At 45.1% G+C, this 21,290-nt stretch overlaps 1 protein-coding gene across 1 annotated transcript; it reads right to left on the bottom strand.

Annotated features, from left to right (window-relative positions):
- Positions 1–12,170: 12,170 nt before the first annotated feature.
- LOC311374969 (desmocollin 2-like protein) lies at positions 12,171–21,237 on the bottom strand (the record flags this gene model as incomplete). The annotated part of the gene is made up of 14 exons (XM_084490692.1): positions 12,171–13,426; positions 14,092–14,475; positions 14,819–14,937; positions 15,701–15,922; positions 16,146–16,367; positions 17,686–17,828; positions 18,036–18,283; positions 18,500–18,685; positions 18,843–18,977; positions 19,319–19,473; positions 19,567–19,711; positions 19,861–20,013; positions 20,767–20,877; positions 21,023–21,237. Coding segments are annotated over 14 exons (2,636 nt in total), but the record flags the coding sequence as incomplete, so codon positions are not given.
- Positions 21,238–21,290: the final 53 nt, after the last annotated feature.

Raw genomic sequence — 21,290 nt, 5'->3', positions numbered from 1 at the left:
GTGATCCTGAAAAAAGTATAAATGATATTGAAATTCTGATTAAATATGATTGAAGATACAAATGTGTAGATTTGTTTAATTGTTTGAACTATGGCAAACGGTTGAATTTTGACCAAGTTATGATGTATTAAGTGGATGAAGTGTTGAAGAGGATGAAGCGTGAATGCGTGTTTTGAATTTTCCAATGGAAATGAATGGGGGAATTTTGGGTGAATAACCTGGAATATCTCGGGAATTATGAATAATATGAATACAAAAAATAATGGCAACATGGTACTAACGGAGCTGAACGTTTTGAAGTTTGAATGATGTTTCTACATTGAAGTATGTGGAAGGAGTTGATGTCTTAATAAGTGGTGGAATAATAATAAGATTAAATATATGTAGAATATGTAAGATGTGAATGCTTTCAGCATTCACACCAACAATAATCAATTATTGTCTAATACGCGGCTCTCTTCCCATGTCGCCATCATTATATTTGATGTTTGTATTTACAACTGAAAAGTTGCCAGTGTATATATTCAGTCAATTCCACATAAACAACCAGGGGTAGCAGTTACAGAGATGCCTTTGTCAGGAATATGGTTATCAAAGTTCCTACGTTGAAGCCGATATATTTAGACACGTCAACTCGACGGGAATTCTCCAAAAAGGGGTTGCTAGTTGAAACCCTGTATGTAAAACAGGCATGATTATTACCTTAAAAGCAATGGGGACAATGGAGGTTTTGCATGCCTTCGTTGTTGGTTCTACGCCCACTCTGACCCCTAGCCCCTACTCCAGCAGGTTCATTAACATACTAATAATAGAAATGCTCTGTGATGTGTGGGAGGTTTGCAGCAGTGGACACACACACAGGGTGGAATGCCGATGGTATCAAGACAATGTATTGATTCTCCATCGCAAGAACGGCTAAACTGTACGGTAACCTTTAATTGAATAATAATTACAGACAAATTCATTTACAATTTTGGGATGTTTTCAAATCTATGGTGATGAATTATATTTAGAATCAATATAATATGCCTAAATAAATGTAATATATGACTATCATTATAACTATTGATATTTATATTGCAGATGCTGGTGTTATTGCTATATTACTTTTACTATTATTATTGCTATGGATATGAACACACACTGTGGCTATGGCTATGGCTATTGCTCTTCTATCAATATAATCACCACATTGCTACCAATACGCTGTTCCAGATTACATTGCCAAAGCAACAAACCATTGCGTTCAGATCCTTCCAGGGTACCGGGCTCCACCATGACGTCCACCAAGAGTTCAGATATCTGTGGAGCTCAGGGAGTTTTCCGGGTCTTATCACAGGCAGCCATCATCACCATGCTGTAGGCCTCGTTCGTAATTAATCACACATGGCTGTAAGTAATATGGTCGATGGAATGGAGGGGTGGGGGGCGGGGGGGGGGGGGGGGGTTAATGGTACTGCAGGGCGGCCATAGAAAGGTCACCCCCCCCCCCCCCCCCCCCACCCAACCCCCTACCCCAATCGCGGGTCACTCAATCATAGCAGCGGGGTTGAGCTGCGGCTTATCTGGTCAATACACGTTTATCAGCATGCACACATGAAATGCAGCGATGACGAGATTTCGATTATTCGGATTGCACGTTACCACACACACACACACACACACACACACACACACACACACACACACACACACACACACACACACAGACACAGACACACACACATCACCCACCGCGTCCACCGTGCGTAGGTGTGACCAGGTGGACGATTATGAAAAAATGATTAGGAATATATTCTGATGTGGGATCCAGAGCAATCGATACAGAGCTAACAATACACAGGGGGGTTACGCGCTGGTGTTTTGTGTTACGGCCGACGTTGAGTGAGAGGAGAGACACACCCCCCCTCCCCCCCCCCCTCCCCTCTCACTGTCCGCCGTGGTGATCTGCATGGCATTAGGTGTAATTGGCATGAAAAGCAAAGCCCTGCTGTGCGCGCTCCACTTTGACCTGTGGGTGAGCGCGGTGGGAAAGGTCAGGGGAGTAGTGTTGACTGTCAAACGGCGCCGGATCGATGCGACACGCCTCCGTCTGCCAATCACACGGCCCGATGAGTGATTCCTATGATGTCAGCGCTGGCGATCAATGCGAGAAGACGAAAGGGCCGTGTGTGTGTGAGTGTGTGTGTGTGTGTGTGTGTGTGTGTGTGTGTGTGTGTTTGAGTGAGTGTGTGTGCGTGTGTGTGTGTGTGTGTGTGTGTGTCTGCATCTCAGTGTGTGTGTGTGTGTGTGTGTGTGTGTGTGTGTGTGTGTGTGTGTGTCTATGTGTGTGTATAGGTGTGTGTCTGCATCTATGTGTGTGTGCATATGTGTTTATAGGTGTTTGTCTGCGTGTGTGTGTGTGTGTGTGTGTGTGTGTGTGTGTGTGTGTGTGTGTGTGTGTCGGTGTGTGTATATGTGTTTGTCTGCATCTGTGTGTGTGTTTGTGTGTGTGTGTGTGTGTGTGTGTGTGTGTGTGTGTGTGTGTATGTGTTTGTCTGCATTTGTGTGTGTGTGTGTGTGTGTGTGTGTGTGTGTGTTTGTCTGCACCTGTGTGTGTGTGTGTGTGTGTGTGTGTCTGCACCTGTGTGTGTGTGTGTGTGTGTGTGTGTGTGTGTGTGTGTTGACAGCCGACAGCCGCCAGTCAGTCAGTCTGTTGCACACTCACAAGCAACAACAAAAAGGTCAACCTCACTTTGCTTCACCTGCACAGCAGTGCCGGAGTTGGTAAAGGCTCACCTCATAGCAGATAAGTGGATCGGCCTGGGGAATACTCATACGCATCTCCAGAAGGACGGGAAGTGGGTCCGGCGCCACACTCGAGGATTGATCGAAGATGCGGGCCGTGTGGAGCAAATTACAGTGCGCGGCGGAGTCCAATTCGTGAACTCCGCCACCGTCGGAGGAGAGACGGCAGGAGACTGAATTATGGAGCAAAAGATAGATGGTAAAAATACAAGGTATCTCTCTGAGTCATTTTATATTTTATTGATTATACAATTTACCGACCCAGTCGAGGCAGGCGCCGGCCTGACATACATCACTCGGCCTTGCGGATTGCCCGTGAATCGCGAGCCAAGTGAAGTCAATCGAGCAGAGCCACGGCCAGCTCCAAACTATTTCTCTTTGAGCCGGGGCCTCGTGAGCTGCGGGTTCGGGGCGGAGAACAGACACTGTTCTACGCTCACCAGGAGAACTGTGGACTTTGGCCCGTTCAGCACTGACAACAAATCAATGAAATGCATCGGGTATAGCGCTCTACTACTGCTGGATGTTTAAACAACACCCCCCCCCTCCTCCCGAAGAAAAAAAAAAAGCTCCTTTGAGTTGGGTCTTCACTTAAAAAGTGAAAGAGAGGTTTAAGTTCTTCAGACTGGCGGCATAAATAAACAATGAGGGCTTCACAGAGAGACTGGTGAGAGATTTGCTGTTGTGCAGTATTGGATTTTTCCCCACCTCTTTGTAATACATTTATTCAAAGATAATGAAGTGCGTGGCTGCATGGCCGCTTGCACACGCAATGCATGCGTTGTGGGCAATGCACACACACACACACACACACACTCACATGTTTGCCTCCTCTCGGGACCAATCAAAGCAAATCGTACGGTATTCCTTCTCACATTCCTACTCTCACAGTATTTTTTTATTTTTTTTATTTCATACACAGAAAAGGCCAGGATGCGCTCCCTTGTACTTCATCCATGGAAATCCATGGTGTGTGGGATGCATGGGGACATGGACGTAGTATCCATGCACACACAACGCATGGGCCCGGGGGAAGTGGCTCCGCTGCAGTAAAAAGTATGGTGGCCCCACAGCCCTCGTGTGGGTCTGATCTGTGGTATAGATCTCCCCGACATAGGGGCTGGAGACAAGAGCTGATCCAGAGAGAGAGTGCCTTAGTGCCTTCCTAATGCCCCGCATCAGGCCCACGGCTGTGTTGTGGTTGTGTGTTGTGTGTGTTGTGTGTGTGTGTGTGTGTGTGTGTGTGTGTGTGTGTGTGTGTGTGTGTGAGTGTGTGTGCGAGTGTGTCACCTCCTTTTGTTCTGTATCTACCTGTTTATATCCTCTCTGCCCTCTATCATCTGTATCTCTATCGCTCTCTCTCCGACTCTCTCCCCTGTATCTCTCTCTCTCTCTCTCTCTCTCGCTCTCTCTCTCTCTTTGCCGCTCTCCTTCTCTCTGCCCTGTATCTCTCTCTCTCTCTCTCTCTCGCTCTCTCTCTCTCTTTGCCGCTCTCCTTCTCTCTGCCCTGTATCTCTCTCTCTCTCTCTCTCGCTCTCTCTCTCGCTCTCTCTCTCTTTGCCTCTCTCCTTCTCTCTGCCCTGTATCTCTCTCTCTCTCTCTCTCTCTCTCTCTCTTTGCTTCTCTCCTTCTCTCTGCCCTGTATCTCTCTCTCGCTCTCTCTCGCCCTCCATCTCTCAAGCTACTGATCCTCGAGTATCAACTGCCGATTGTTAGAGTCTGAGATTCCCAGAGTTGGTGGGACACAACAACAACTCTGGCAGAAGGAAGGCTCCCATTATCATAACTGTAGAAGGGAAAAATAACTATTTCCTGTTTTTGTTTTCCGAGGTATTTCTATTTATTTATTTATATCTTCCACACATGACTGTTATATAATAGGGGTGACTTGCATCCTTTGCGTCACAGCGGGAGCCCATCGACAAACGCTCGGCAGAGACCTGCTGGGAATGTTGCTGGGAATTAACTCTCCCTGATGACAGCAGTCAACTTCCTGCTATAGGATCTTCTCACCTTTGCTCTCTATCTCTCTCTTTCTCTCTCTCTCTCTCTCTCTGTAGGTCTCTCTGTCCTACCTCCCTCTATCTATACATCTTTCTTCTACCTATCTATCCATCTATACATCTATCTTTCTATCTATCTATCTATCTATCTATCAATCCATCGATCCATCGATCTATCTATCTATCTATCTATCTATCTATCTATCTATATATATATATATATATATATATATATATATATATATATATATATATATATCAAGCTATCTATCGAATCCGGGTTGGAGTCCCAGAATCTAGAGAAAGGACCAAGTTCCTTTAGGTCGGGTTGTAGTCCCAACGTGGGCATCAGAGAGATACATGATCTGATAGACTGTTGATCTGATACATGAACTTTGAAGGGTTTGAGTCCCGAGTTCTGTGTGGGTTAGAGTCCCAGGATCCGGGTTGAATCCCAGAGAAAGGACCAAGTTCCTTTAGGTCGGGTTGTAGTCCCAACAAGGGTATACCAGAGAGACTGTTGATCTGATCTTAAATACATTGCTTTCTAAAATGCTTTTTTAACTTTGCCTTTATTTTCTATCTATTTTACCTTTTTTCTTTTACTTATCTATTATTTTCTTTTTATTGTATGACAATATTTATATGTGAAGCACTTTCAGTCCGCCTTGTGTATGAAAAGATACATAAATAAAGTTGCCTTGCCTATCTTCTTTGTATATATCTGCTATATATATATATATATATATATATATTTATATCTCTCTAGCTATCTAACTTCTACATATTATTTATCAGTCTATCTATCTATATTTCTTTCTATCTCTTTATCCATTTATTTGTGTCTCTCTCTGTGGGGATGGCACATGACCGTTTACACCAATTGCATTGAGTTTTATTTTGACACAGTGGTCTATATCCAGTCAGTACGGGGGAAAACAACAACACATGCATGAGGTATGTATTTGTAGTTTAAAGCAACCGGGCTCGACTGAACACGTCATAAGGAGAGCGGGAGAACAAGGGCACGCAAAACGTGGAAGCCACGCGGTTTGTGTCAACAGAGACAATCTGTTTCCTAATGCAGCTGCCTCTACACCTGCAGCCTCACTTTGAACATCCTGCTGGTAACATAACAAACAGCTACGGCTATAACCTGCAGATAGTTGGGAATTGTTTCCACAAGATGAATGAGGAAATAAAGTTCTAAAAGGAAGAGTTAATTTAAAGCGGTGGAAATATTGAATGGAAAACGTTTGTGGAAAATAGGCAGAATAGTCGACGTATGAAACGTGATATATTTTGAGCGCGTGTTTTAGAGTAGGTTATTAGGTAGGTGTTACGTTCGCACACAATGCACTTTCGCAGGTGGTCAAAGTAATGGGCGAAGAGGTCACGGGACAACCCTGAGCCGTTCCTAAACAAAGTCTATGTATATATGTGTTAACTAAGCCTACTGTACTATGATGTGTCTCAAGCTTTGATAAACCAGCGCACAACAAGCCAGGTTTAGGCTAATCGAATGGGAGATTGTTCTTGATTGTGTTGATAGCCTTTTACTTATTTTTCGTTCATTCCTTATGGTATGGTGGTTGGGTAAGGGTTTAAAGCACGCACTGAGTGATGCACGGCCGGTGCAGCCCTGAAGTGCGCTCTGCGTTCTGCGCTCTGGGTATCTGGCAGAGCCACTAATTGTTGAAGTCAGAGGTAGCTGAGTGTCCCTCGGCTACTCTCTCACACTCACACAAACACACACACACACACACACACACACACACACACACACACACACAGACACATGAAAAAGCACACCCAAACCTACGCACTAACGCACACACACACACACACACGCACACACAGACACAGGCACACACACACAGACACAGGCACGCACACACACACACATGCACAAGCACACACACACACGCACGTGTACACGCACGCACACACACACACACAAGCACATACACATGCACACGCACACGCACACGCACACACACACACACACACACACTTAACACAGCCACTACACACACACACACACACACACACTATTTGTAAACATTTTCTCAGTGTTTTTGAGTCACTCGCATCCTTGTTTCTTCTGATATGAAAATTTTCTCCAATACGTTCTGAAATAAAAAAAATTGAAAAATCCACTCTGGATTTATTTTTCCCTTCGGTTTGAAGCTGAGGAGCGAGGCATGCTCTTAGACTCTTCATCAAGGACGTTCTGACTGCCAGCTCCACTGAGGAGACGACAGCGCTCTGCGCTCTCTGCCATGAAAAAAATGATCAGATAAAACTAGAGCTAGATAGCGGTACTTAACCATAACTTTGAAAGTTATGATTTTGTGTGACTATTTTGAGACTGAGGGCTCACTCACACTAGGGCATCTGTACCGTCAGTGGCGATCTTGTTGACGGGGGTGGGGGGGAATTGTTGGATTGCCGAATTGTTGGTTTGCGGTCGGACAGAATTGTAGACGGGGGGGGGGGGGCAAAGTTGCATGATTGCTTCGCACGTTGGCAGGGTGCTGCTATTATGACGAGATTTTTAGAAAAACAATAGATATGGGGAAAAAATATAAAGAGGGCATTTTGGGGGCCCCAAAAGGCCTCTATGGGGCCTTCTGGGGCCTGGGGCTCCAGGCAAGTGCCTGATTTGCCTATGGCCAGTACGGCCCGCCCCTGTGTACCGTTTGCCGTTTGCTAGTGTGAGCACGCCATCTGTACTCAAGTACAGTTCAATTCCGTGGCCTCAGTACACTGTACAGATGCTAATGAGCCGACACTTGAGCTGGATGACAAGGTGGGGGGGGGGGGGGGGCAATCGTACTTGAGTACGGTACTGGGGAACTTTGCCTAGTGTGAGTGCGCTCTAAGAAATACTAGGTTAAGTGTGTGACTATTGAGACTTGGAAATACTAGGTAAAGTGTTACTATTGAAACTTTGTGCGATGCATGGTCTTTCAATTAATAATTTCATCCTCCCAGACTCGTTGGTTGCACGCCTCCACACTCAGATTATAGCCTAGATGTTTATATTGTATTTACTTCATTTCTTTGCTTTCTATCTTTGCACAAATATGTATTTTGTACCTTGACTCAATATATCATGATATTTCCAGCATTATATAACAAATAAGATCCTTGCGTTTGCAAAAAGTACACGGCAATAAAACACTTTCTGATCGGATAATAACCAAATCAATGAGTGCCATGCTGGTTTCAATCCCAGTGTCTGCATCCTTGAGCAAAACGCTACTGAATCACTAGAACAGCACAATAGAAATGCCTGGTTATCCAGGTTTATTTGTAATAGAAACAAAAAAAACAGAGTAAACAGAGTGGGCGATGATATACTTCTGATAATATTCATATCATAGGTTCAATAATTAGTATGCATTTATAAAATTAAACACACGCAATTAGACGGCCACATCATCTCCAAGGGACAGCTCTTGACTTGGTCTCCTCTTTCCTTCCATTGCATACATTCACGAGGATTATATCTCCTATATGTTCTATCTTTTATTAGTCACCACTCACCGCCTACTCATGAACTGTAGCCTCATGCGTCGCTAGCCACAGCACAGTGCCCGGGCGGTTTTAGATAACTCACTCACTTATAATTAGTAATGGAGGTAATATAGTGTCACACCTAAATGGAGCCAGACACTCTTAGCATACTGGAATTAGGCATTCATTAGAAAGTGGTCGGGGTACTGTATAGCCAAAGAGTCCAGCAGATGTCACATCTTAGGGATCTGACACCTGTCACAGTCTGTCAATTCACTCCATCTTTAACTACCCTGCCGTGCCTCCTCACCCTGATTTAATCATTACAGGGTTGTTGTTGTTTTTTCTCCCCCTTCTGTCACATGAGTATGAGAGCCGCAGGATGTGTCTTGGCTGGATTCTGCCACCATTTAAAAATCAGCACCTCAGCCATCTTGACTGAGCGCGGTGTGTCTCGTACACAGAGGAGAGGTAAGAGTGACACCTGGCGGCACAACGCGGAATCACGCTCCGCTGTAAACTCATAAAATATATGCAGTAGCCTACAAACGGGGTATACAGTGGGGGGCATGCTTGTCTTTGATGCAGCTGGAAATGTATTTACGTAGTATTAATACCGATGCATTATAGCCCAACACAGGCCTACTAACTATCTTGATCTGATCATTTCAAGTGGCAGAAAAAAACGCATGGAAACCATTGCGGAAAATAGGCCTAATAAAACCCATTATATTTCTTTCTTTTTTTTAACCACGTATTTCAGAGTTGGCCCTCGTGTTTCGTTAACCTACTATGCACTCAGGTGGTCAACGTACTGGCTGAAGTCACGGGACAACCCCGGGCCGTTTATAAACGTAGTCTATATAACTGAGCCTGTATGATGTGTCTCAAGCTCTGATAAACCAGCCAACAACAAGCCAAAGTAGGCTAATCGAATGGGGAATTGTTCTTGATTGTGTTGATAGCCTTGTATGTGTGATCGTTCATTCCTGCTTATGGTATGGTGGTTGGGTAAGGACTAAACGCACCGAGTGACGGATTTACTCATAGCCGGTGAAGCCCTAAGTGCCGCTCTGCGCTCTGCGCTCTGCGCTCTGGGCATCTGGAAGAGCCACTCCATGTTGAAGTCAGAGGTAGCCGAGGTTCCCTGGGCTGCTCTCTCCGTTGGAGGGCGAAAAACAGCCTATCTAGAGATTGTTTTCACAGTGTGCCAAAAACTAATTACAAGCAATAAATTAATTTCACGCTACTGCTTTGGAATTAATTGCAGCTTTAAAGGAAGTGGCTGAAAGTGATGGCTCAAGCGCCGGTGATAAGAGTGGACAGGCGAAGTGCGCTATTCAATTACTCCGTTCATCAGCGGCCTGCGCTCACGTGAGCTTGCTACTTTAATTTCCCCAAAGAGAATATATATATATATATATATATATATATATATATATGGAGTGTATTGAGGTGTGTGTATATATATATATATATATATATATATATATATATATACACACACAGATATATGTGTGTGTGTGTGTGTGTGTGTGTGTGTGTGTGTGTGTGTGTGTGTGTGTGTGTGTGTGTGTGTGTGTGTGTGTGTGTGTGTGTGTGTGTGTGTGGGCGTGTGCGTGCTTGCATGTGTCATTGAGGCTGATCAAGTCGCAGGTGACAATTGAAAGTCAGAAGTCAGTTGGCCTATAACTTCTTACATATAAAAGTATGCTAGACTTGTTCAAAATGAAGGAATTGGATAACAATCTCTTAGTCTGTCTGTGTGACCAGGAAGACTCACTGATATCAAATAGCTCTGGGGTTTTGTTGTGTCTTTGTGTTGTAGATCTCTGAGGTCTGGGTTTGCATCGGACATAATAACTACATTGACTGGGGGATCAAGGTAGAAGCGTTCACGTCACGATCCCTGGCAAGTAATACCAGCAATAATACTTGCGAATTCTACCAAAGACTTTGAAGCCAAGCCAAAAGACAAATGATGTTCAGAAGCCCAAAAAACAAGAACAGGAACAGGGTGATCAAAAGCTGCCATGGACAGATGGGGCTATGAAACTGGCCAAACCACCTGTGAATGTGGAGAAGAGGACCATACAATGCAGCACTGCCTTGTCTGCCCCCCTATACCCAACCGGTGCAGTTCAAAGGATCTCGCAGTGTTCAATAAAAACTCAAAGGACTGTGTAAAGAAATGGGAAGCTGTCATACAGCCAGCCAGCTTTAAAGACATGCAAAGAAGAGAAGACTGCACTGACGTCATCTATTACAGCAGTAACTTAAATTACTATTAGCAAATAGATAGCAAGACATACAAACAAAAGCTCGTTTTTTTGGCCCTTAAAGAAAAACTATAAAATGCTGGCTTTAAGGCATCCAAAAATAACTTGTGATAAAAGCATGGCAAACACTAGGGGCCCCCAATCTAGTGTTCCCCACCCTTCAATTATCACCAGTTATTTTTTTGTGTGTGTGTGTGTGGGGGGTTCTTTAGATATTTGAGGCTCTGTTCCATCACTTTGTGAGAAGGGAGTTCATGTTCTAATGGGGTCTGGTGGGATTTTGATTAAAGGGAAGAATCTCCCTGCATCTGCAGCTTGTTCAACATTCTCTTTATACAGTGACACTAGCATTGTCCTTCCATCACAATTTCAATAGGCCTATTTGAACACAGCCAGAGAGACCGAGTTGATTCAGAGATATCATTTACTCCCCGCTCCCCCCTTTTCCATTGTCATCTTGGATGATTATCACCGCCACACGACTGCCAGACCTTTCTGCTCTCAATAATCATATTTGCAGCTTTGGATCGCGACGTATTGAATTCAAATCTGATCTGCATGTCATCTCTGCGAAAAAAGGAATTTGCATTGTTGAGCGAACAACACCACCATTACATCTCTATCGCTAATGAGGCACAATAATCCATAATCTTCCTAAACCTAATAAGATCAGGGGCTTCGGTTTCAAGGCATTCGCTATCTCCTATGACTCATTTGTGTATGTATTCCCAGGAGTTTATTATCCACAGATCCTCAGCCTCATAACCCACTATTGTGAAGTGCTTACTTCATATCCTGCGAGTGGAGCAGTCACAAAATAACCTTTTGAATCATAGTAATCTAAGAGCAGTTTAAAACAGGGCGGGTGTCCGGGTGTACTGTGTATACTGTGTGTGTGTGTGTGTGTGTGTGTGTGTGTGTGTGTGTGTGTGTGTGTGTGTCTGAGAGGGCATTTGAGAGACAGACAGCATAAGAGCGACAGAGAGAGCGACTGTATAAACACACACTTTAACCCTAGATGAGCCAGTTGGAACATGAAATGGGAACCCTTCAAGCCTATTCAGGTTAAACAGAGAATCTGAGAGATAGAGTGACTGCCTGTGAGAGTGAGCGTGAGAGAGAGAGAGAGAGTGAGAGAGAGAGAGCGAGAGAGAGAGATAGAGAGAGAGAGAGAAAAAGAGAGAGCGAGCAAGACTGAGAGAGCAAGATAGAGAGCGAGAGAACAAACAACTCTCTGTTTGTTCTAAAGGCCTGCCAGATAATGAGGGTGGTGCTAAAAGGTGGGGCACCTGGGAGGCAAGGGCGAGTGCTAAGCAGAACAGGTTGGGCCCTTGTTGTCATGTTGTCATGGAGACGAGTGAACGTCTGACTCACAGAACCACACCCGGTGTCTCATTCACCATAGCATATGGACATAGATTACAACGCATGAGTCACGACAGCTTCTCCTTTTCACCAGCCCGGTGCAGTCTCTGACGTCTCATGTCTTACAAGCAAATACCAATAGACTTTCTAATCCCTAAGAGATCCAACATTACACATGCTGGCACGGATCTCAGACTCCAGGGTTTGTTTGCAGTTGGTAGCATAATGAGACAGTTGCTGCATTTATTAATAAAATACAAAAACAACGTTGAAAACAATGAGAAATAAAACAATGTCAAAATGAAATGTAACATCCAATGACGTTAATATCTTTATTGCATCACTTGGTACTGGGTGAGGGTTTTTGTGTGGTGGTTTTCGCAATCTTCACGTTTACATTCAGAGACTTGGCATTTCCTTTTGTTCTTCCTCTTCTTCTTTTTTGCAACGCTTTTGTGTCAGCCCGCAGGCCGAACCCCGCCCTCCCGGTCACACCCTCTCTCGCAGACTTTCACGGGGATTAGCTTCAGGCAGACGCTCCCTGGCACTCCCGCCCTGAACCCGCGGCTCTCATCTGTCAACTCCACACCCGCCCGCCTGCCCGCCGCGTGTGTGCGCTCCAAAAGCCCCTACTTTGCCCCCGAAACCCGCTAGCGTCGCCACACTCAACAGCAGTGAGATCCGCCTTTGTAAACACAGGCGTAAGCTCCTCGTCGGGAACACCGAAACAAAAACAACGGTGCAGCATTGAAAACTAGACAAAAAAATAGGATAATTGATAACGTGAAAAAAGTGGGATAACCGTCAATCGATACCGCCCCATGAGTCCAACACCCCAGAGAACAGGATTAAAATCTCATTATAAAACAACTTCTGTACATAACTGGTTTTCAGTGCAAATCTTTTAAGGACACAACTAAAAGTATAAAAGGAAAAAACAGTACAGTGTGCAGACTAGTGTGTGTGTGTGTGTGTGTGTGTGTGTGTGTGTGTGTGTGTGTGTGTGTGTGTGTGTGTGTGTGTGTGTGTGTGCGCGCGTGTGTGTGTGTGATGCAGATCAAGTCACAAGTCACAACTCATACTGCAGTCAGTTGAGATGTCAATGTGTAGGCCTATGACATCTTAGATCCAAACCCATTTGCTTTAACTCCTTACTCTCCATCATGGCCCATGTACCCCTCAAAATCCACATCCGCCATCCACCTCTTTGTAGAGAAAACCCTAAAAAAAAATCAACGTTGAACGAACAACGAACCGCTGGTGTCCTCCTGTTCACTTCTTGGTGCAAACGGCGGCCAGGGTTTTGAACTTTGGCCCCAGTGTGTCGAGGAAGTTCAGGTCCTCCTTATGGTCAATGTCACTGCAGCACCCCACCGAGCCGGCCGGAGAGCCCGCGCCCTCGAACCCGTAGGGGTGCAGAATGTCCTCCGCCCCGGCCTCGTCAGGGTCCGTGTCCAGGTAGGCCAGCTTCTGCAGAACACGGAAAAGACAACAACAAAAAAAAGTTGAAACTATGCCCCCTGAACTAACCAATGGGAGGCCGGAAAGAAATTGCGTCGCAGTGTGATAACACTGCATCCTGCTTTGAGAGATGATGATCCCAGCCGTGTGAGAAGCACACAAAAGAAGACACTCGCTCAAAGGACACTTTCAGTACATTGTGTCCTTGTCACTAAGCTAAGGACGTTGGTAATTGCCCGAGGGGATTCCTCAAAGAGCTCTTCCCGATAAGCTATCAGAGCAGCGAAAAAGAGCTTCACCCAGAAACACACATATATATATATATATATATATATATAGACACGTGTGGAATGCAAAACTACGTATTATACTGGCATTACTTTAGATGTGACAGCGGCGGCACAGCTATGGCACAGTTGTAACGGTACAACAATAGAAGACTTTCAACCAACTCAAACAGCAAACCAACTCAACTCTAACCGCATTTAACTTCAACTCTTTATCTCTTCAATCTACCAGCTGTCAACGGAGAGGATCCACCTCAACACACATATGTATAGACCTGTGTGGAATGCAAAATAATGTATGGCATTGCTTTAGTTTAAAATCAACACTAGGGTTAGCGGGGACAGGGGACGTTCAACCAACTTCAACGCTTTAACTCTTCAATCTACCTCATGGAGGTAAATGCCGTTGGTCGCCCAGGTTTGGTACAACGCCGACTCATCATGGGAGAGCTGTCCAACGTTGACTGCCATGTTGTTGTCCATATACTGGGTCTCCTCAAACTGGCCGTACTGGCCGGTGCCATACTGGCCAGTGCCGTACTGGCCGGTGCCGTACTGGCTGTTGTTGAACTGGCTGTTGTTGAACTGGCTGGTGTTGAACTGGCCCTGGGAGAGGCTGGTCTGCCTCAAGCCCTGCACCAGGTGCTGCCGGTTGTCCAGGGTGCCGATGGTGCTGGAGCTCTTGTTGCCCACAAAGCCCACGTTCATCAGCGAGCCCTTCACCGAGCCCGACATGTGGTCGTACCCGGGGCCCATGATGAGTTTGGAATCCTGTAGTGGATGAAAGAAATGGTACAGAGATATGGGATATTATAGGAAAATAGTCATGGATCAATTAGATTCAAAAGCCAACTTGTATGATAGACGTCCAGCGTCTTTAATTATTTTGGGTTGTGTCTTTGTGCACACACATGCACACGTGCATACCCACACACTCTCACACACGCTCATACACGCTCACACACACACGCACACACACACACACGCACACGTGCACACCCACACCCACACCCACACCCACACACCCACGCACACACACTCACACGCTCTCACACACACACACACACACACACACACACACACACACACACACGCATACTTCATCACGTCTTACCACCACTTCCTCCCCCGGGACCTCAATGTTGGATTTGAGCAAGATGCCACCGCTGTCTCCCATGTCCTCCATCTCCATCTTCTCATGCTTTGTGTTACAGAACAGGGCAAGGAGGATCCCTGCGCCGCGCAGGAAGAAGAAGGAGGAGGAGGAAGAATAAGACGGAGCTGAGCACCCTTGTGTTTAAAAGGAACCCCACAGTTCAACAGAGGAGCACCTAATTAGCACTGCGTACATCAGATGTGTAGCATGCGTGGAGTGGGCGACTCACACTGTCAAGATCAAACAACATCTCGTTAAAAAAACACACACACGCTTTCAGGTTCTGGTGCCAGGGAGACATTTCCATACAAGTTTACAGCTCGGGAGTAGGCAACGCCGACAGGCTTTTCCCGAAGACTTTATCTGTTATATTTAACGATATAGTTTCTTTCATGCATGTGCCAAATTATTCTTATTATTCTTGGGAAGACTCCTCAAAGTAGTTTCTTATGTTCTCCACGTCTTAAGTTGTCAAATAGTAAGGCGGATTAAGTGGTAAAATACACTTATTGTCTGTTATATTATCTTTTGTGTTACGTTTTCCTCTGTCTATGCAACAGCGATTGTACACGCAAAAATACATTGGTCAGCCAAGGATATCCACCATTTGCACACAGTGGTATGCAATGTTGGAGAATTATTAAAGTTAGTTATATAACAAACTTCAAATCTTCAATCATAATATAATAAGCATTCTTGACTTTTGACTCTCTTCACTTTTAAGTGAATTTAGGCAATAAACAAAATGCTAAGTAAATTATTTAGCTTATTATTTGAAATGATGTCGACGATAGATCCTTGGCAGCGGCGCCAATATCACCTGACATGTTAAGGGCTTACCTATCAGCAGCAGCAGCAGCAGGGGCAGCAGGAAAGACAGGATCCCCAAGGGCCCCATGCCTATGCTGGTGCTCTTGGGCACACAGACCCCTTTGCTGCACCGGCATATCTGCACCTTGACAGTCTGTAAAGTGCCTGACCCCTGCAGGTCCGTCACCATTACGGGCACGCTGTAGATCCCCACTGGGAGCTCTTTTGTCTGCTCAAGGGTAGCCTCCGTAACTGTGGGTGGAAGGGGGAAATAAATTTAAAAAATCACAATTTTAACCATTCCCGTTCATGAGTTGCTCGCGAGCTCTCGTAACTCTGAGTGATGTTCAGTTCAAGAGTTAGCATGAGTGCGGCTGTGGTTGCTGGGGTGAACATTGAAATCGTACATTATTTACATTCCATACAATTCCATTCAAATTGAATCACAACAGAGGGGGGCGGCAGACTCGCTCACCGTTTACGTTCGTCAACATCCAATTGCCGTCATTGTCTTTGGGCAGGTTGAAGATAAAGGGCCCGCCGAAAGGACTGCTGTCGGGGTCGACGGCCTCCAGCACCACAGAGCCGTGATGGCCGTCCTTCTTACACAGAACCATCTCTTTTCTGTGGAGCAGTGGGATGTTGTCGTTCTCGTCTTCCACCACCAGGGTCACCGTCCCCAGGGCGGACTTCTTGTCTGAGACGCGGGGAGTTCAATGTCAACGGCCTCATAAAACTGGTTTTACAAAGTAATGAAGTAACTTTGGATCTTAATCTTCAGCTTAATAATAATAATAATAATATGTTTATTTTCTTTCTTTTTTACTTTCTCACACTCAAGGTCGCTTTACAGAGACAGGGTAACACAACAGAACAACAGGAAATGCAACAAAACAAATAAATAAAGATTCTGTACATAGATATAGAGAGAGTCTAAGTAGTGCTGGAAGTGGAGAAGTGTTCTTGAAAGAGAAAGCTTGAGATGAGCTTTAAAGAGAGGGGAAGGAGGGACAGTCACAGAGGGATTGAGGAAGGGAGTTCCAGAGTTTGGGGGCCATGGCGCTGAAAGACCTGCCACCCAGGGTAGAAAGTCTGGTACGGGGGACAGAGAGGAAATTGTGGTTTCCTGATCTGAGGGAGTGGGACGGAGTATAAGGGGTCAGAAGGTCACAGAGGTAAGGAGGAGCAAAAAGGGTTTTTAAGGGTTTTCTAATTCCTGACAATCATGGAATCGAGGAACAATCATTTTGATTTCATGTGTATCAACATGACTTGATTGGATATTTTATAGCCAGGATACAAAAGCAGATGGGTCCGATTTGTTTAGACATGCTGGAGAACGAACCGATGAGTAACTGAAAGTGGTTCTGACTACGAGTCATCAGGCAGTACAACACTATCTGTATGTCCTTGCTTAACCTCAAAAAGAAAGACACAAAAAAGATGTGTTCAGACAACTGCATGTGGTGGAGTAGGGTTTGGAATGAATAACCAAAACCAGTCTGACTTACAAACAAAAATGAAAGGTAGCGCTGTAATGTAATTGAAGACCACTAGAATGTACACCTAACAACATCAAACATGAATGTATTCCATCCCTAAAACCTGAAGAGTCACAAAGGGTGTGACAGCTTCACCTCAGACCTCAGGTGGCTTATATAAACTGAGACAGACAATTAGCTGACTAATGCATGGTAGAGGATTGGCTAAAGTCACGAATTTAGACATCTGGTTAACTCTATGTACTCACGAATACCCAGCATTTAAGTGGTACTGGGAACGAGGTCCCCCGTCGATGACCTTACGCTACGAATACAACAAATTCAAGACACTAGTATGTAGATAGACGATGAGCGCACTAGAGCGCAGTGGCAACTGTGCAGGTCTGTGTACGCTCACATTCCATCAAAGCCTCAAATGCCCTACTTTATTCTGAGGCGTGGTACTACGCGGCACTGGGCTGCGATACAACCAAAGGACAGGCAGGGTTACAGCAGCGGGAGATCTTGACTTACTCGCATCCACAGCCTTCATGGTGATGTTGTAGAGCCCTTTTACGACATGAGGGGCTTCTCTGTCGATGGTGTTGGCCACCTTGAGCTCCCCGGTGTTCACGTCGACGTTGACCCACCCGGCGGGATCGGTGACCTTGTAGTACCTGAGACATGACGATGAGATCAACAATGGCGTTTTCCTTTTCTTGTTTGTTTCACACCACATTCTCCCGCCGTGCTCTGAGAGTTGGCCCCACGCAAAGCTATGTCAAGGCGGTTCAAGCCTCGTCGAAGTACACATGACAATGTGTTCCCCCTAGCCACTCGTTCACCACGCCCTACCCAACCCGCAGAGAAGAGGGGCCGCTTACTTGATGCCGCCGGCACTGTTGGTTTCGGGATCCTTCGCAGTGTAGCTTCCTATGACGGTGCCGTTGGGTGTGTTCTCCTTCACCACCAAGCGGATGTTGGGGGCCTTGAACTCGGGGCCCTCATCAACGTTTTTCACCGCGACCACCACAGGGATGGTGAACCAGTTGGCTTTGATACCCTCCAAGGGCACCTTATTCTTCGCCTGGATCTTTAGATTCAAACTCTTGTCTTTCTCGTAGTCCAGAGCCTGGAGAAACAGGGACAGAAAGAGGAAAAAAAAAGTTCAGTCAAATCTCTCTTCACTCGGATCATTAGTTCTTCCCTGAAAACATATTATTGATTTAAAAATGTGTCCTGCGTGACCGTAGCATGAACAACGGCTGTGGTTTAACTTCTTTTTGACACCAAGGTGTCAACCAAACTGGCTGATGTGTAATAAAGCGAAGGCAAAAAGAGCCATTACCTTCGCCACGTACAGCAGCCCTTCGTTAGTCCGGGGGTCTGTTTCGATCCTGAAGTGGTTATCTTCATTTCCTTCTGTGATTTCAAATACTGCCTGGGAGTTCGGTGTGTTCGGTGCGTCCTTGTCTTCAACCGGAATCCGGAGGATAAGTATGTCTGCTTCGTTCTCGTTGACGGTTGTATCGTACTTTAAGGAGAATCAAATTTCAAAACAATGTGTGAATGTGCGGCATTCAATCAACTTTTTCCCCAAAAAGGATTGCATGACACTTTGAAGCTAATATTCAATCTTATATAAGATTCAGGCATTAAGAAGTTAGTACGTTCCTCACTAGGCAACTTACCGATGTCTGTTTGAACGTTGGAGCATTGTCGTTGATGTCTTCCAGAGTAATGGTGGCAGTCGCCGTGTTCACCAACCCCTTCTCACTACCACCCATGTCTTGGATTTGCACTATAACTAAATGTTTCTCCTTGGTCTAGAAAACAGAACAAAGTTTCAAATCGTAGGCCTTTTTGGCCATTGTTCCCGATTTGTCAACTGTCACTATTTTGACTAAATCAAAAATGACAGTTATGCTAATATGTGTGTTTCACCAGAAATGGCGCTGTTTCAGTGTCACACATTTAGAGTTGGCTTTATCTTTAATGACACTCGCCAAATACAAACATCTTTTGTATAAATCATTTTTTTACTTTACAGCATTAAGCAAAAGGTAAGATAAACCAATGGCAAAACAAAATATCATCAACCATTATTTTCACTACATATAATTATGGTATTGAATTAATCGTGAAGTAAGGAAATGCACGCTGTTACCTCTCGGTCCAGTTTGTCACTCTTCACCATTATTAAGCCAATCTCAGAGTTGATGGAGAAAAAATTTCCCTCCGTCAGCAGAGAGTATCTGATCTTAGTGTGGAGGGTGTTGGCTTGGTCCTTATCGGTGGAATTCACACGGCCCACTGCCTTTCCTGTGGAGATGGTGACCAAAATGGGTTGGTTAGTGAACCCCATTCACTGTGTAGGGACTGTATGGCTGTGCAGCCAGAGTGAGGAGTCCTGACCTGGTTTGGTTCCCTCCGCCACACTGTACAAAAGACGGCCCACGAATTCTGGTTTGTTGTCATTCTCATCGTCCACGATCACCGTGACGGTCAGAGGTTTGTCTGTTTGTGTGTTGGTGCCGACTTCATAAACTCTGGCCGTAAACTTAAAAAAGAAAGAATTTTAAAAAAGAATGATTTTTAAACTCCAGAGAATACACAAAGTGATTATTTTATTATATCTCTATGGAACCCTGAAGTTATCTTGTATATATGTCATCGCACAACGACCACAATGAACTTTTATACACTCACTTCTAACTGGGGGTATTGCTCCCGGTCGATAGCCCTGTGGACCTTCAACAGACCTTCTCTGCTCAAGCTGAGAAGCCCTTCCGGAGCCATGGTCACCCCCGGCCCCTCGGCGGTGTAGTACACTGTGCGGTTATACGCCGTGTTCGACCCAATCTAGCCATTGAACAGTAAAAGTATACATCAAATATTTATATTGTAATAATTATATTATATTGTATCAGTAACACACATAGAGGTTGAGTTGTAGCATATTTTTGTTGCGGGTGGTAGAAGGTTAATACATTAGTGTGCAAATCTGCTCAAGAAACAAAGGGAAAAAGGGAAAAAGTCAGTATTACGATAATTGGGAAACATGCTGTACCACAGCAACGCGTTGGAGGAGTCGACCCATTAGGCCTTATCTGTGTCCACTTCCCACACAGTTTGGGATATAGTTAGAAGGGAGTTTCATGTTGTTAATTATAATCATGGGCCGTTAAAGTAAATATTTTAAGATCCAGCGTAATCCTCTCTCATTCCCACCCTGTTCCCAGAGTCGGTGTCCGAGCACACCGCCACACAGATCTGATTTTGTTATTATTTTTCTCTATTGTAACTAATTAGATCGATGGCGGATATAGTACTGCCAAGTACTGGGTCTCTGAACACACACACACTAACCCTTTAAAAAAAAATATATATATATATATATACGAATAGCACAAAGAACCTCCAGGGGTGTGTCTGGGTGTGTATGAAGGTAGCTCCTCGTTTCATTAAAAAACAAGGGAGGAGTCAACGACAAGCCGTCGGTCATGACTTATTCGGGGGACGGTCCGGACTCCGGACAGTCGTGTTGGCTGGTATGAAATATAGGCGTATAGTTCAACGACAGGTGTTTAGCCAATAACTGATTATTATTATTACATGGTCGAGAACTTTCGGAAAAGGCCCCTTGCCGTTTTCCATGATGTTGAACGGTGGCGGTCTCCACACTCTCTTGGCCCGCTTCAGGAAGCGCCTGATCCGTCTCTCCACCTGTGATAGGCGAACCATCGACACAAACAAATACAACAGAAATGAACCATTTACAATATTTTAAGACTATCATACATACACCTGTCACTTAAACTCCGCTATCATGCAATATTTTAAGTTGAATAATGAAAAAATAAAAACATACCAGTCTTGTAGGCGCTGCACTCGGCTCACGGAGAAGATTGACTTCCATGATGTTAGTGTGTCCGCTAGCGTCCTGCGCACGTACCGAGAACCGGCGGCCCGTCAGCGGGACCACCGTTCTGGACAACGCAAAGATGCCTCCTCTTCCTACCGAGAAGTTTCCATCGCTCGATGCGAACTTTAATGCCTCAGTGGTGTTGCAGCTATCCACTTTAACTGAGGGGGTGAATAAAAACAAAACAAGGACCACGTCAGTTCTACTGTCCACC

This window comes from Micromesistius poutassou, assembly GCF_964030765.1.
Source record: "Micromesistius poutassou genome assembly, contig: SCAFFOLD_4147, whole genome shotgun sequence".
In the NCBI taxonomy this organism is placed as follows: domain Eukaryota; kingdom Metazoa; phylum Chordata; class Actinopteri; order Gadiformes; family Gadidae; genus Micromesistius; species Micromesistius poutassou.
This window is presented reverse-complemented; position numbering and strand designations above follow the sequence as displayed.